The 16,684-nt window shown below is 45.4% G+C and overlaps 1 protein-coding gene across 1 annotated transcript in view; it reads left to right on the top strand.

Annotated features, from left to right (window-relative positions):
• LOC130127126 (potassium voltage-gated channel subfamily H member 4-like) overlaps nt 1-16,684 on the top strand; it is a 72,518-nt gene that overhangs the window by 43,625 nt on the left and 12,209 nt on the right. The window contains exons 6-11 of the mRNA XM_056296699.1: nt 5,756-5,913; nt 6,231-6,438; nt 11,957-12,151; nt 12,584-12,783; nt 13,072-13,321; nt 14,698-14,912. Of these exons, the coding sequence (XP_056152674.1) occupies nt 5,756-5,913; nt 6,231-6,438; nt 11,957-12,151; nt 12,584-12,783; nt 13,072-13,321; nt 14,698-14,912 (1,226 nt within the window). The remainder of the gene's footprint in view (nt 1-5,755; nt 5,914-6,230; nt 6,439-11,956; nt 12,152-12,583; nt 12,784-13,071; nt 13,322-14,697; nt 14,913-16,684) is intronic.

Here is a 16,684-nt window from a genome sequence, read left to right as displayed (position 1 = left end):
TAACTGTAACTGATCAAGTGAAACCATTCCACACAAACTAGAGAATCATTGTCAAATGTTACCGAATAGATCGCCCTCTCGTATTGCACAAAAATAACTCAGTTGTGACATTTGATATTTTATTATGTTTAAGAAATTGGGTCACGTGACACATTAAGAACATTGCTTTAACATTTAAACCTCGATAACGTAAATATGGGGTATAGTATTTTTGGGGGGATTTTTCCCCCTTTTTTTCTCCCCAATTGTATCCGCCCAATTACCCCACTCTTCCGAGCCATCCCGGTTGTTGCGCCACCCCCTCTGCTGATCCGGGGAGGGCTGCAGACTACAACATGCCTCCTCCGATACAAGTGGAGTCACGAGCTGCTTCTTTTCACCTGACAGTGAGGAGTTTCGCCAAGGGGATGTAGCACGTGGGAGACTCACGCTATTCCCCTCAGTTCCCCCTCCCCCCCAACAGGCACCCCGACCGACCAGAGGAGGCGCTAGTGCAGCAACCAGGACACATACCCACATCTGGCTTCCCACCTGCAAACACAGCCAATTGTGTCTATAGGGATGCCCGACCAAGCCGGAGGTAACACGGGGATTCAAACCGGAGATCCCCGTGTTGGTAGGCAACGGAATAGACCACCACGCCACCCAGTCGCCCGTCAGGTCACGCTCTGAATCAGAAGTCGGTTATCTGTTCTGTACTGTAAGCTGGCATGTCGCTCTGTTGAGTTCAGGGTTAATAACAGTCAGGCAGACATGCTTGATCTGTTCAGCCACCGTAAAACAATGACATATAACAGCTGTCATCCATTCCCACCTGGGAACCGCTTTCAAAATAACGTGTCTAAATGTATTAAGCTGATACAGTGGATGAAGGTAGGTGGCAGGGAGACAAATATTCCCCTCTGAGTTGTTACATAACGCTCGGTTTCAAATTCTTTTCTAGTATTTAGTGATGTAATGCCAGAACTTGTGCTCATCAACCTTTGTGAAAGTTGCATCAGATAAAGGACATGCATACCCAAGAAATGAATGCATTGTCTCAGCTTGGCTACTTAATGCGTAGGTGGGTTTTAATTTCTGTTAAACCAGTTTCAATGCACAGAGAGCAGTTTGTATCAAAGTGAATAAGAACGAGCCGAGTTTCCTTCCTTCTCTGCATGAAAACCACAGAGTTGTAAAAACCAGGTCCAGAAAGTAAATGTCCAAACCGTGTATTTGCTCCAACTATGTTAGTAAACCAGCTGATTTCATTAGCTAGTTTTCCTACCTACTTGAGGAGTGGCGTTGACTAGAATCTGCTGGTGACTAGAATCTGCTGCATGAGTGCAGGAAATACATGGTTTGGACTTCTACTTTCTGGACCTGGTTTTTACAACTCTGGAAAACCATCTTGGTGACTTCTTGGAATAATGTACACACCATTTGCCATGGATTCAATTCTGGCTTGTGACCTCTGTAGTGCCCCCACCCTACCCCCACTCCTTCATATTTTATGTCTTTCTTTAGTACGGCGGCATGGTGGCCCAGTGGTTAGCGCTGTTGCCTCACAGCAAGAAGGTCCTGTGTTCGAACCCCGGGGTTGTCTAACCTTGGGGGTCATCCCAGGTCATCCTCTGTGTGGAGTTTGCATGTTCTCCCCATGTCTGCGGTGGGTTTTCTTCAGGTGCTCCGGTTTCCCCCACCATCAAAAAGACGGGTTAATCCTGTCTGTGCCCCTGATCGAGGCGTGGCAAGACAAACTGGAGTTGGTCCCCTGGTGCTGCACAGCTGCTGCCCACTGCTCCTAGCTACACAGCTAGGATGGGTTAAATGCAGAGAAAGAATTTCCCCGTGGGGGGTTAATAAAGTAGTTATATATGTGTGTGTGTGTGTTACGGGTAATGTGAAAAAACGGTTAATGTGCAAACTACCCGGTTAATGTGCAGATTACCCAACGGGGCAGTTAATGTGCACATTACCTGCCAGAACGGGTTATCTGCACATTAACCGGGTAGTCTGCACACTACCTGCTTGGGCGGTTAATGTGGATAGAACGAACCACATTATCCACATTAACCGGGTAGTCTGCACACCACCCGTTTGGATGGTTAATGTGGATGGAACGAACCTGCAACTCATCGTTGTGTGTGTGTGTGTGTGTGTGTGTGTGTGTGTGTGTGTGTGCGCGCGCGCGCGCGCGCGCGCGCAGATGCGTAGATGCGTGTGCACATGGTTGCTTTAGGCTACTTGCACAGCTAGTCTATCGACAATCTGTTTGCTCCCTCCCATATTTTCGGTTAGATTAGGATATGATCGATGAAATATGTAGGCTACTAGTAGGATATTAGCCAAGTGAGGGAGGGGATCGGGCACATTTTTTGTCTTTTTGGTGGTTGTGTAAAAGTGCATCTGAAAGGTATCGTCTGTTCATTCATTTTTCTTGCCTGATTGGCAGACAGGAATTGCATTTTGACATATTTTTTCACTGCTTCTGCTCCTACATACTGGGCTTATAAAACGAACTTCGTTCTGTTTTCATATCATCTAGTCTTAGTATTTTTTCCCCACCAGTACCCCTCTTCCATAAAGTATTATTTACCAGTCTGTCCACTGAGTGATTGCCATTTCGGATTGGTTGAATGACGCATGTCTCCAGTGAGAGCAGGCTATAGCAGCCTGATGGGAGATGGCCGAGACTGACATTTCTTTTCACCCTTGTCAAATTTGTAGGCTATTCATTCATATCAGGGATCAGATAGAGAGCGAGGAGGGCTCATGTTTGTGTTCTTTGATGCTAATAGCCTCGTTATACAAGTGGGGGAAAACGTTGATCTAAAGACAGAATGATATCGCCAACGTCTGTTCTTTCATCTACCACAACTTGTGATTCCTCAGATGGCCTCACTTCATGAGTCATTAGGCTAAAGGCCTATTGCTGATTTAAATATCAAAATATCGTAAAAAGACGAGTTGCAGGTTCGTTCCATCCACATTAACCATCCAAACGGGTGGTGTGCAGACTACCCGGTTAATATGGATAATGTGGTTCGTTCTATCCACATTAACTGCCCAAGTGGGTAGTGTCAATGGTGTTGATAAAAGTGCTCAACAAATGAGGAGCAGAATATCAATATAGATGTAGGGAAAAAAACTTAATACATGGCAGTACAAGCTTGTTTCATGCGTCGTGCATTCATCAGCTGCTAATTAGCAGCTGATGTTGAAACAAGCTTGTGCTGCCATGTATTAAACGTTTTTTTCCAACATCTATATCGATATATATATATATATATATATATATATATATATATATATATATATAGGGAGAGAGAGACAGACAGACAGAGACAGCGGCATGGTGGCGCAGTGTTTAGCGCGGTCGCCTCACAGCAAGAAGGTCTTGGGTTTGAGCCCCGGGGTAGTCCAGTCTTGAGGGTCGTCCCAGGTCGTCCTCTGTGTGGAGTTTGCATGTTCTCCCCGTGTCTGCGTGGGTTTCCTCCGGGTGCTCTGGTTTCCTCCCACAGTCCAAAGACATGTAGGTCAGGTGAATTGGCCGTACTAAATTGTGTGTGTGTGTGTGTGTGTGTGTGTGTGTGTGTGTGTGTGTGTGTGTGTGTGTGTGTGTGTGTGTGTGTGTGTGTGTGTGTGAGAGAGAAAGCCCTGTGATGGCCTGGTGGCCTATCTAGGGTGTCTCCCCACCTGCTGCCCAGTGACTGCTGGGATAGGCTGCAGCATCCCCATGACCCTTAGAGCAGGATAAGCAGTTTGGATAACGAATGAATATATATATATATATATATATATATATATATATATATATATAAAATCCAGTGAGTCAAGTAAATTCTTTATAAGACAGTACATGCCTGTTTCATGCCATAAGCAATGATATGAAACAGGCTTGTACTATCTCATAAAGAATTTACTTGACTCACTGGATAATTTTGCTCCTTATTTGTTGAGTACATTCCCTACCGTTGAGTGTTTCTTTTTTAACAAAGTTTTATATACAGTGGTGTGAAAAAGTGTTTGCCCCCTTCCTGATTTCTTATTTTTTTGCATGTTTGTCACACTTAAATGTTTCAGATCATCAAACAAATTTAAATATTAGACAAAGATAACGCAAGTAAACACAAAATGCAGTTTTTTAATGAAGGTTTTTATTATTAAGGGAAAAGAAAAATCCAAACCTACATGGCCCTGTGTGAAAAAGTGATTGCCCCCCCCCCCCTGTTAAAACATAAATTAAGTGTGGTTTATCACATCTTTGGAAAGCTGAGTTCAATTTCTCTAGCCATACCCAGGCCTGATTACTGTCACACCTCTTCTCAATCAAGAAATCACTTAAATAGGACCTGCCTGACAAAGTGAAGTAGACCAAAAGATCCTCAAAAGCTAGATATCATGCTGCGATCCAAAGAAATTCAGGAACAAATGAGAAACAAAGTAATTGAAATCTATCAGTCTGGAAAAGGTTATAAAGCCATTTCTAAAGCTTTGGGACTCCAGTGAAACACAATGAGAGCCATTATCCACAAATGGCGAAAACATGGAAAAGTGGTGAACCTTCCCAGGAGTGGCCGGCCGACCAATTTACCCCAAGAGCGCAGCGACGACTCATCCAAGAGGTCACAAAAGACCCCACAACAACATCCAAAGAACTGCAGGCCTCACTTGCCTTAGTCAAAGTCAGTGTTCATGACTCCACCATAAGAAAGAGACTGGGCAAAAATGGCCTGCATGGCAGAGTTCCAAGACAAAAACCACTGCTGAGCAAAAAGAACATAAAGACTTATCTCAGTTTTGCCAGAAAACATCTTGATGATCCCCAAGACTTTTGGGGAAATACTCTGTGGACTGACTAGACAAAAGTTGAACTTTTTGGAAGGTGTGTGTCCCATTACATCTGGCGTAAAAGTAACACAACATTTCAGAAAAGGAACATCATACCAACAGTAAAATATGGTGGTGGTAGTGTGATGGTCTGGGGCTGTTTTGCTGCTTCAGGACCTGGAAGACTTGCTGTGGTAAATGGAACCATGAATTCTGCTGTCTACCAAAAAATCCTGAAGGAGAATGTCCGGCCATCTGTTCGTGACCTCAAGCTGAAGCGCATTTGGGTTCTGCAGCAGGACAATGATCCAAAACACACCAGCAAGTTCACCTCTGAATGGTTTAAGAAAAACAAAATGAAGACTTTGGAGGGGCCTAGTCAAAGTCCTGACCTGAATCCGATTGAGATGCTGTGGCATGACCTTAAAAAGGCGGTTCATGCTCGAAAACCCTCCAATATGGCTGAATTACAACAATTCTGCAAAGATGAGTGGGCCAAGATTCCTCCACAGCACTGTAAAAGACTCATTGCCAGTTATTGCAAACGCTTGATTGCAGTTGTTGCTGCTAAGGGTGGCCCAACCAGTTATTAGGTTCAGGGGGCAATCACTTTTTCACACAGGGCCATGTAGCTTTGGATTTTTTTTCCCTTAATAATAAAAACCTTCATTTAAAAACTGCATTTTGTGTTTACTTGTGTTATCTTTGTCTAATATTTAAATTTGTTTGATGATCTGAGACATTTAAGTGTGACAAACTTGCAAAAGAATAAGAAATCAGGAAGGGGGCAAACACTTTTTCACACCACTGTATATATACAATTGCATTCAATAGCAATGGTTTGGAAAAAGCTAAGTTAGCGAACTATAGGTTATTGATTATTGAATACACCTTTGTGAGCTGGTGCAGAAAACGTCACCTTTGACTTTATTTTTATTTGCAGACATCATCCTGAACTTCCGCACCACCTATGTGAGCCAGTCAGGCCAGGTGGTGTACGAGGCACGCTCCATTTGCATTCATTACGCCACAACCTGGTTCTTTGTGGATCTAGTGGCAGCCCTACCCTTCGACCTGCTCTACGCCTTTAACATCACAGTGGTGGGTGCTGCTGTTATTAAATTAGGATTTATTGATGACTGAGCATTATAGACAGAAATCCAGTCAACCGTTGAATGTGTACAATTTGAACATGCCTTGCGGAAATCACATGGGCTACTGTAACTGTACGATTGCTGTAACAGTCAAGGTGGGTTTTCATGTTTTACAGGACAAGCAGAAAAAGTTCTTGGTCTTAAAATTGGTTTTATTTTCTCCACTTTTTTTCCTCTCTCTCTCCATCCTTCTTTAAATCTGTCCTCACCCTATGCTCTCCATACATATAAACACACACACACACACACATCCTAAACCTCAAGACCTCACTGGTCCACCTGCTCAAGACGGTACGCCTCCTGCGCCTCCTGCGTTTGCTCCAGAAACTGGACCGCTACTCCCAATACAGTGCCATGGTGCTGACCCTGCTCATGTCCATGTTCGCCCTGCTGGCCCACTGGATGGCCTGCATCTGGTACATCATTGGACGCAAGGAGATGGAAAGCAACGATTCAGACAACTGGGACATAGGTGGGTCTGATCTGTGCTCAGAGCTGTTGGGTGGGGAATTGATTTTGCAGAGAGGGCTTCATCCAGAGCCCTGGTTAACTGCAAGTCACGCAGCAGAACAGAAACCCCGTTCTGTAAGAAGGTTAATAAACTGAACTCTCATCTTATTGTCACGCTGATCCCAAATGAGGAGGTAGATGTCTTGACGCATGCTCAATAATCCAGGTAAGAAAATCAAAGAAGTCAACCTTTAATTTTCTGAATTGAATCAGTTCAGCTGGATACAACGTTTATTGACGGATACGTTTCATCACTCATCTAAGTGATTCGGTCACAACTGACTGCAGGTATCCCCACCCTTATAAACAATACAGTGGCTTAACGACCGAAACCAACGGCCAGTTTCATATGCAAATATGGGCGTGACCATTAACTAGAGTTTTGATGGCCATGTGTACTATTCACAAAGGATCTGGGAATGTTTGCAACCACACAACATTTTAAGATGACAGATGTACTCTTAGCCCCCCCCCCCCCCCCCGGTTCAGGGATGGTCATTCCCTCTTAACATAGATGGCCTCTTTGACTCCCCATTCAAACCTGCTGTCAGTTTACACTGAAGATGTCACTTCAGTGCTGATGGAACGCCTCTGTCAATAAACGTTGTGTCCAGATGAACTGATTCAGCCTTTCTTGAGGAGGTAGATGAATTTTCAAGCCGGACCATTGTTCAGCGCGTGCCATCCATCACTCACTTTCCATACTGTTGCCCATCAAGCCATAGCATTTTAGTTTAGTGACAACTGCCAGACTCATGCACAACCATGGGGTGGAGAATATCTGGGCCTGATTCATGCCATTCAATCCAAGTGCAACAGATGGTGATCCGTGCTTTAAAGCAGAAGCGTTGCCAGCAAACAAGGCTTTACACAAGGTAGTGCTAATTCACCGGGTAGAAATGTGTTGTGTCTCTAATCTTCCTTCAGCTATAAATAGATATGGCTCACCTATGGAGATAGATAATTCTGCCCAGTGGAGGGATGGTGGCCAAGCCAGACACTGGCAGTCTAATGAGGACTGTCTGGTATCAGATCAAAGAGTCGTATCAACAAGCTACCGCCTTTTTCATTTTTTTTCCTTCTTTTTTGTTGTTTTTGTCGGTGTCACTGCTGGCTGTCAGTAGCGCTTTAGTGTGGCTTAACATGGTGGCCAATTAAAAATAATGAAAAGCTGTCAGTGTTTTTTGCGGTCTCAGAAATTGTCTGTTTTCAATCATCATTTTTAATTTCATTTGTTTTTCACATTCAGGGTTAGAAAAGCAATCACAGCATTGTCGTACTGCAGCTCAGGCCAATGTCGCTCTACAGACATCAGAGGAAAAGCAAAAGAAAATCAGCCTTAATCCAATCATGGGGACATTACATTGAAAATAACATAGATAAAATACCGGTTACAATATCAAGCCCCGTTTTTTTTCTTGATGAGATGTTTTCCAAATGTGTCCATAATAGTTTCAGTTCAGATGTCTAGACAGCTTTTGCAGTCATATCAGATTTACTCCTAGTTTCAACCCTATTATAACACCGGGGACCTCCATAAACCCATCCCTCCATCCATTATCTGAATTGCTTATCCTGCTCTCAGGGTCGCGGGGATGTTGGAGCCTATCCCAGCAGTCATTGGGCAGCAGGCGGGGAGACACCCTGGACAGGCCGCCAGGCCATCACAGGGCCCCCACACACACACACACACACACACACATATCCATTCATACCGGGGGACAATTTAGTACAGCCAATTCACCTGACTTGCATGTCTTTGGGAGGAAACCGGAGCCCCCGGAGGAAACCCACGCAGACACGGGGAGAACATGCAAACTCCACACAGAGGACGAACTGGGATGACCCATCAAGGTTGGACTACCCCGGGGCTTGAACCCAGGACCTTCTTGCTGTGAGGCGACCGTGCTAACCACCGTGCCACCATGCCGACCCCTCCGTAAACCACAACAATAATATACATTTTCAAGTACAAAAAGAGAATATTATTGTTTTTGTTATTTATTATTTCTGTATGTTTAGTGTCCCCTCCCCCCCTTTTCTCCCCAATTGTATCTGGTCAATTACCCCACTCTCTTCCATACTGTCCTGGTCGCTGATCCACCCCCTCTGCCCGATCCGGGGAGGGCTGCAGACTACCACATGGCTCCTCCGATACATGTGGAGTTGCCAGCCGCTTCTTTTCACCTGACAGTGAGGAGTTTCGCCAGGGGGACGTAGCACGTGGGAGGATCATGCTATTCCCCCCAGTTCCCCCTCCCCCCAGAACAGCTGCCCCAACCAACCAGAGGAGGTGCTAGTGCAGCGACCTGGACACATACCCACATCCGGCTTCTCATTCGCAGACACGGCCAATTGTGTCTGTTGGGATGCCTGACTAAGCCAGAGGTAACACTGGGATTCGAACCGAAGATCCCTGTGTTGGTAGGCCATGGAATAGACTGCTACGCTACTCGAACACCCCCCTTATGTGTAGTTTTAATGGCTGAGCGAGCAAGGGCACATGCATTTCATGGTATTTGAAGGTACATGGTACTTTTTATATGCATCTGATAAAGTGAACTTGAACTTGCATGTTTGGTAACATAGACACCTCTCAAATAGGATTGCACTTTGGCATAGCTCCAAAAAACACAAATCAAGGTACCTCAGCATTTAAACTATCTTACATTTAATGCACAATTTAGAAGTGTTGGGGATAGTCATCTGGAGGCAGACGTGCAAGTTCTGCAAAATTAATTTTGAATTTTGTTCATTTACATTGATGGAAGTACATTCAGGGGAAACCTTTTTCGTGTATGGAGAGCCGGACCTTCTCACCAAAGACTTTTCTTCATGTCCTGCCACCATAACATTTGCAGAGCATCATAGGAGGATGTTATTTGATTAGTGTTTATACAGATTTGGGATCTTGCCTCGCAGATTTTAGGAGGACAGGAAGAACGTCTCGATCTCTACAGCTTTTAAATGGAGTTTACCTGCCCTCTTTTAAGAACTGATCTCGTTTATTCTGTTTCAAATCCAGTCTCGAAGTCTGATGCTCCAAATTTGTCAGAGGGGGAATCAGAGTTGAGCTCCATAGGAGACCATAACGATATGTCCTTTGGGGTATTTAAAAAGTCTCTTATGTCTAACCCAGGCCATATTATGAATCAATGGCAAAGATTTTAACAGCCTCAGGCAATGATACACATCCAAATTATCTTTTAATATGAACTCGTGAATCTCAGCAAGATGCAATGAAAGTCTAATTAATTTCAGTTTACAGCCTGTTTTTTTTTCACTTTTGGTCAGATCCAATACTCTAGAGTATTTTATTAAAACCATAATAGCCGCATGCAATGTACATCAATAGTGCTGAATTCTTCAGACAAGCTATAATTTTATTTTTTATTTGTTTTGTTTTTGTTTTTTTTATTATCCCTGCCCCCCTTTTTTTCTCCCCAATTGTATCCAGCCAATTACCCCACTCTGTCCCAGTCACTGCTCCACCCTCTCTGCCGATCCGGGGAGGGCTGCAGACTACCACATGCCTCCTATGATATATGTGGAGTTGCCAGCTACTTCTTTTCCCCTGACAGTGAGGCGTTTTGCCAAGGGGACGTAACACATGGGAGAATCACGCTATTCACCCCAATTCTCCCTCCCCCCAGAACAGGTGCTCTGACTGACCAGAGGAGGCGTTAGTGCAGCGACCAGGACACATACCCACATCTGGCTTCCCACCCGCAGACACGGCCAATTGTGTCTGTAGGGATGCCCGACCAAGCCGGAGGCAACAAGGGGATTCGAACCCGGATCCCCGTGTTGGTAGGCAATGAACTAGACCACTACGCTACCCGGCGGCTCCCCAGACAAGCTATTATTAATGTCACTTTTGAAATGTGGAATTTCAGCAGCAATGCTATACAAACTAGCACTTACTGGAGTGCTGATATTAAATGATATTAAACATTTGGTTTAGCCTACTATGCAAATCACGTGTGTGTGTGTGTGTGGGGGGGGGGTTTCTATCTACAGAGATGTTAGGTCAAACCTGCTAATTAACACTAGGCTTTATTTGTCCCCGGAGAAGCCAATCTAATTCTGCCCTGTCCCGCACGGACATGCCCGTGTCCTGACTCTACGTGTGTCTCTCTGTCTTCTTTGTCGCTCGCTCACCCGCTCTCACTCTCAAACACAGTCTCTCCTTTTCCTCTTTGCTCTGTCTGTAGCCAGGTGATACTCTCAAACTGGGTTCCTGCCAATACCCCCCAACTCCCCAGTGACAGCAGGCAGACTGTCTGGCACACAGACAGGAAAGAAGATGGACACATGTAGACAGACAGCGAGACAGACAGAAAAAAAAATACTGAAAAAGAGCAGCTTTAATGATATGCTATCTGAGTAGCTGTATCCTAGACAGATTGACTCTCTAGCCTCTGTTGGGTCAAAGGCCGTCTCGCTCATCGCTCTCCATTTAGAAAGACGTATGTGTGTGTGTGCGCGCACATAGGCATCCAACATTGTCACATCAAACAATGACCCAGTAATTCCAATTTGAGAGATTGTACAGTAATCCATATCACATATTCACTTGGACTTCAGAGTATATAGGGGTTTCCTAATTGTAAACAATGTTGTGTTAAGTCAAAGTGTTTCCTCCATGAAAACATTACTAAAGGGGTATCTGGGTAGCATAGTGGTCTATTCCGTTGCCTACCAACACGGGGCTCACCGGCTTGAATCCCCATGTTATCTCAGGCTTGGTCAGGCGTCCCTACAGACACAATTGGCCGTGTCTGTGGGTGGGAAGCCAAATGTGGGTGTGTCTGGTCGCTGCACTAGCGCCTCCTCTGGTCAGTTGGGGCACCTGTTCAGGGGGGAGGGGGAACTAGGGGAATACTGTGATCCTCCCACGTGCTACTTCCCCCTGGCGAAACTCCTCACTGTCAGGTGAAAAGAAGCGGCTGGCGACTCCACATGTATTGGAGTAGGCATGTGGTAGCCTGCAGCCCTCCCCGGATCGGCAGAGGGGGTGAAGCAGCGACCGGGACAGTTCGGAAGAGTGGGGTAATTAGTCGGGTACGATGGATGAGAAAAGGGGGGGAACCCCCCCCCCCAAAAAAAACCCATGACCAACCCAATGCTCATACTATCACTTTGAAAAATCCACTGAAAGCTTTATGGAGAAATGCCAAACTATATCACATTAGCATGATGGTTGTTATTACACCTTTTGTCACAAAGTTAGCCTTGACATGCATTATCCTTATCAGTTGCTAACATGGTCACCAACAATGAGGACAGATTGTGGTCTGCCTTATTATTCTGGTTTGGGCAATAATAGTGATTAGCCTCATCAGTGCACGTGACTGCGAAACAGTTGGGAAAGTTCATTGGCGAAGACCCAACACTTGGAGACAGCAGATGTTTGACTGAACATGAACCTCCACCTTTAACCCGTCACTCCTCTCTCCCCCTCCTTTTACTCACCCAAGGATGGCTCCACGAGCTGGGCAAACGTCTGGAGACGCCCTATGCCAACAGCACAGTGGGCGGCCCCTCAGTGCGAAGCTCCTACATCGCTGCCCTCTATTTCACCCTCAGCAGCCTGACCAGTGTGGGATTCGGAAATGTGTGTGCCAACACTGATGCTGAGAAAATCTTCTCCATCTGCACTATGCTGATCGGCGGTAGGTCTGACACTGACCTCTCCCCCTGGCTTCCTGGCCAGTTGGTGCCTCCGGTTGGCCAGAGCCAGAGCCAGAAACACAGCAGGAGGCAGGTTGGATGACTTGGCTGGTTTCTGAAACGCAGCTTGTTACCATCTTTAAATATCGTTAAAGGGATTATTCAGTATGGGAGCAGTTATTTTCGGATCTGCATTTATCTTTTTTTCTACGTTGTCCACATGATATGACATATCACGACTAGTCCTGTCTAGATTTCATGCAGCACAATGGGCAAATGCTCAGCAGCAAGACAGATGATAATTACTGTCACCCATAATTATTTATTACAACATCTGAAAGAAGAGTGGCGGAATATGCCTTTACGGATACATCACACCTTTAAATGCAACCCTTTATGAATCATTTTTCTTTTCTTTCTGTCTTTCCACACAGCATTGATGCACGCAGTGGTCTTTGGTAATGTCACAGCCATCATTCAGAGAATGTACTCTCGACGTTCGCTCTACCACACACGCATGAAGGACCTGAAGGACTTCATCCGTGTCCACCGGCTTCCCCAGCAGCTCAAGCAACGTATGCTGGAATACTTCCAGACCACCTGGTCTGTAAACAATGGTATAGATGCTAACGAGGTAGGATCCCATGGATAGAGATTTCTATATTCTGCTGCTATTGTACTCAGAACTGACTACTGACTTCCCTAAAAAAAAGCCTCTGGTAATTTTGTCACGATGTGCAAGTCATGCTGTTTGTTGAGAAATTATCAGAAAAAAACATAACAGTAATTGGGATCATTTGCAACAAGTGGTAGTCTACACCCACTGATGTCTTTTTGGAATTTGGCAGGGAGTAGTTTGTGATTACACTACCCAGAAATATCATTAACAAACAATACCGCGCCTCCTCCCAACTGTCTCCAGCTCCTCCATGACTTCCCCGACGAGCTGCGTGCTGATATCGCCATGCACCTGAACAAGGACATCCTCCAGCTCCCTGTCTTTGAGGGGGCCAGTCGCGGCTGTCTACGTTCGCTCTCCCTCCACATCAAGACCTCCTTCTGCGCCCCTGGGGAGTATCTGATCCGCCAGGGAGATGCACTACACGCCAATTACTTTGTCTGCTCAGGTTCCCTGGAGGTGCTCAAGGATAGCATGGTGCTAGCCATACTAGGTTGGTGTTTGGGGTCACAATGTTAAAAGTTCTTGCCTGGGGTCACATTATCTTTTCTGTATCACTGATGAATGGGGTACATGGATAAACTGGTAAATGGGATAGCGTGAATTTAAATGACGTCCGGTTTTCAATGACTAGCATGCAGAGATCAAATTGATGCCCTCGATAAATCAAAGCTAGCACAGGTGCATTTTGAAAAGCTATGTTGGAGTGGAGTTAAATTTAAGATTTAAGTTTCCTTTATTAATCTCCTTGGGGAAATTCGGTTACTATAAATTAACCCATCCTAGCTGTGATCTGTGTAGCTAGGAGCATTGGGCTGCCGCCATCATGCTGCGCCCAAGGACCAACCCCAATTCTTTTCCCATTGTCTTGGTCAGGGGCACAGACAGGAGTATAAACCCTAACATGCATGTCTTTTTGATGGTGAGGGAAACCGGAGCACCCGGAGTAAACCCACCGCAGACACAGGGAGAACATGCAAACTCCACACAGTACAACCTGGGATGAGCCCCAAGGTTTGACAACCTCGGGATTCGAACCCAGGACCTTCTTGCTGTGAGGTGACAGCACTAACCACTGGGCTACCCAAAAATTGTTAAAAGATGCATCAAGAAGTAGAAAGCCCGAATTTTGACCTTGTTCTTCCATTAATGTGAGCCAGTGAGTTAATGTGTCCCAGGAATGAGGGGATTCATTATACAGAAGGCAATTTTCAATAAGTACTGCATATGTTACACTTGGCAGACTCACATCCAAGTGGAGGTGACCTGTCCTAACTTTCACTACTTTCACTTCTTCCTCTTCAATTTAGCCTTAAAACTTTATGCTAAAAATATATTTTATGTTCCAGGGTTGTCCAACCTTGGGGGTCATCCCCGGTCATCTTCTGTGTGGAGTTTGCATGCTCTCCCCGTGTCTGCTGTGGGTTTTCTCCGGGTGCTCCAGTTTCCCCCACCATCAAAAAGACATGCATGTTAGGGTTAATACTCCTGTCTGTGCCCCTGACTGAGGCATTGCAAGACGAGCTGGAGTTGGGTGCTGCACGGCGGCTGCCCACTGCTCCTAGCTACACAGCTAGGATGGGTTAAATGCAGAGAAGAATTTTCCCATGAGGATTAAGAAAGTATATCAAATCAAAAAAAATTGCCCGCTGTAATCCTAACTGTTCTTCATTGTAGCATTTTTAGGTTGTTTCTTTAATTGCGTCTTTTTACTGGCAATCATCAGCATCCATAATGTAGCTACATGCAGTTGCAGCTATAACCACATAATGACATGCCTACTGTCCCTTTAGTTTAATTCGAATCATGAATGTGAGGCGCCACAAGAAACCGAATGGCTAACAACAGTGCTGTGGTTTTGAATTCTAGGGAAAGGGGACCTGATTGGTTCGGATCTGCCCGACACAGATCAGGTGATTAAGACCAATGCCGACGTGAAGGCCCTGACCTACTGCGATCTGCAGTACATCAGCGTGCGTGCCCTGAGGGAGGTTCTCGAACTCTACCCTGAATATGCCAGCATCTTCACCTCCGACATCCACCAGAACCTCACCTACAACCTGCGCGAAGGAAGCCAGGATGAGGTGCGAAACGCAGGCTCACACACACACACACACACGCACGCACACACACATGCACGCGCGCACACACACGCACACGCACAAAGGGGACTGTGAGGGAGCCATGCGGATGTTTATTTTCCACTATCTGTTCAGATTTGCATTTTGCTACTCCCATGGCCAAGCTTTTGAATCCCCCAGCCCCAAAATAGCCATCAGCCAGTGTTTAACGTTAAGCTTTAAACGAAAAGCTTAACTCCACTCAAATTTCTAAAAGTAAACCTAACATTTAATCCAAAAATCTGTCCTCACCTACCTAAAAATTCCTTCACTTCTTGTCACTCTAAACCCATTTTCACATCGCTGTACAGACACACACACAGATACAGTATACACATACAGAGTTCCCTTACAGTCATTATCCAGCATACATAGAACACTTTCTATAAATGCATTTACAGTACATTGTACAGTAGAGTGTGCAAGCTATCTCAAATCCCCACAACATGTCTGGACTTTAATAGGGGTGTACGGGTAGTGTGGCGGTCTATTCCATTGCCTACCAACACGGGGAGGGATCGCCGGTTCAAATCTCCGTGTTACCGCCAGCTTGGTCAGGCGTCCCTACAGACGCAATTGGCCCTAGCTGCGAGGGGGAAGCCGGATATGGGTATGTGTCCAGGTCGCTGCACTAAGCGCCTCCTCTGGTCAGTCGGGGACCCTGTTCCAGGGGGGAGATGGACTAGGGGGAATGGTATGATCCTCTCACACGCTACGTCCCCCTGGCTCACTGTCAGGTGAAAAGAAGCGGCTGGCGACCCCACATGTATCGGAGGAGGCATGTGGTAGTCTGCAGCCCTCCCCGGATCGGCAAAGGGGGTGGAGCAGCGACCGGGACAGCTCAGAAGAGTGGGGTAATTGGACGGTACAATTGGGGAGAAAAAGGGGGAAACATCCAAAAAAATAAAAAAAGATGTCTGGACTTTAGGCTTTCTGTTTAATTAAAGCCCAAAAAAGTACAACGCAACCACAAGCATCTCACAATAAGACATAACACTTGACACACCACATAACACATTTTCGGCCCTTAACGTGTCTTTGTCATGTCCCTGGATAACTTGGTTCTGTGAAAGAGCCCAAATTGCCCATGGTGGCTCAGTTGATTACCAGATTACCAAGCGTCAGTGCCTCTCTCATGCAGGCGTATTGTTTCCCACCTCGGCACACAGCAGCGTGACATTACATCCACCGGCCTGCTGTCAGCACTGTGTTTTACCACTAGCACTTAACAAGGTCGGGGTTATGTAATAGAAGATGATCCTTGGTCTGTGGCACTCAGAGGACAGATTTCCCGTGGTGACGTTAATGTATGCTACCACGTTTTTCACACGTCTGCTTTGTGGTATGTTTGGTTATATTCCCCTCGGACCCACCCTCCGAAAAGTTTTTTTTTTTTATTTAGAATAAAAAAACGACACTTATTGGGAGTTTATATTGTACCTGTGTTTTGCATGAGAGGATTTTGTTGCATTGCTGCAACATCAAAAAAATTTCAGAAAAAATTTCTTTTTTTTTTCAATTCAAACAGCTTTATTTGCATGAACAAAAACATGTTGCTTCAAAAGAAGTTTCCAGAAGACTCACATGCGTATATTACATATATCCAGTGTGTTTCAGGGGGAAACATTCTACCGTTACTACATAACAGTCTCGCAATACAAGGCAATCGGATATCTCCGCCTACCAATGTCTGGGGACTACTTTTCTTTTCTTATTTTTCCATCATTGTAAAAATC

The sequence above is a fragment of the Lampris incognitus genome, chromosome 17 (assembly GCF_029633865.1).
Source record: "Lampris incognitus isolate fLamInc1 chromosome 17, fLamInc1.hap2, whole genome shotgun sequence".
NCBI lineage: Eukaryota > Metazoa > Chordata > Actinopteri > Lampriformes > Lampridae > Lampris > Lampris incognitus.
The sequence above is the reverse complement of the archived record's forward strand: the minus strand, read 5'-3'. Positions and strand labels throughout refer to the sequence as shown.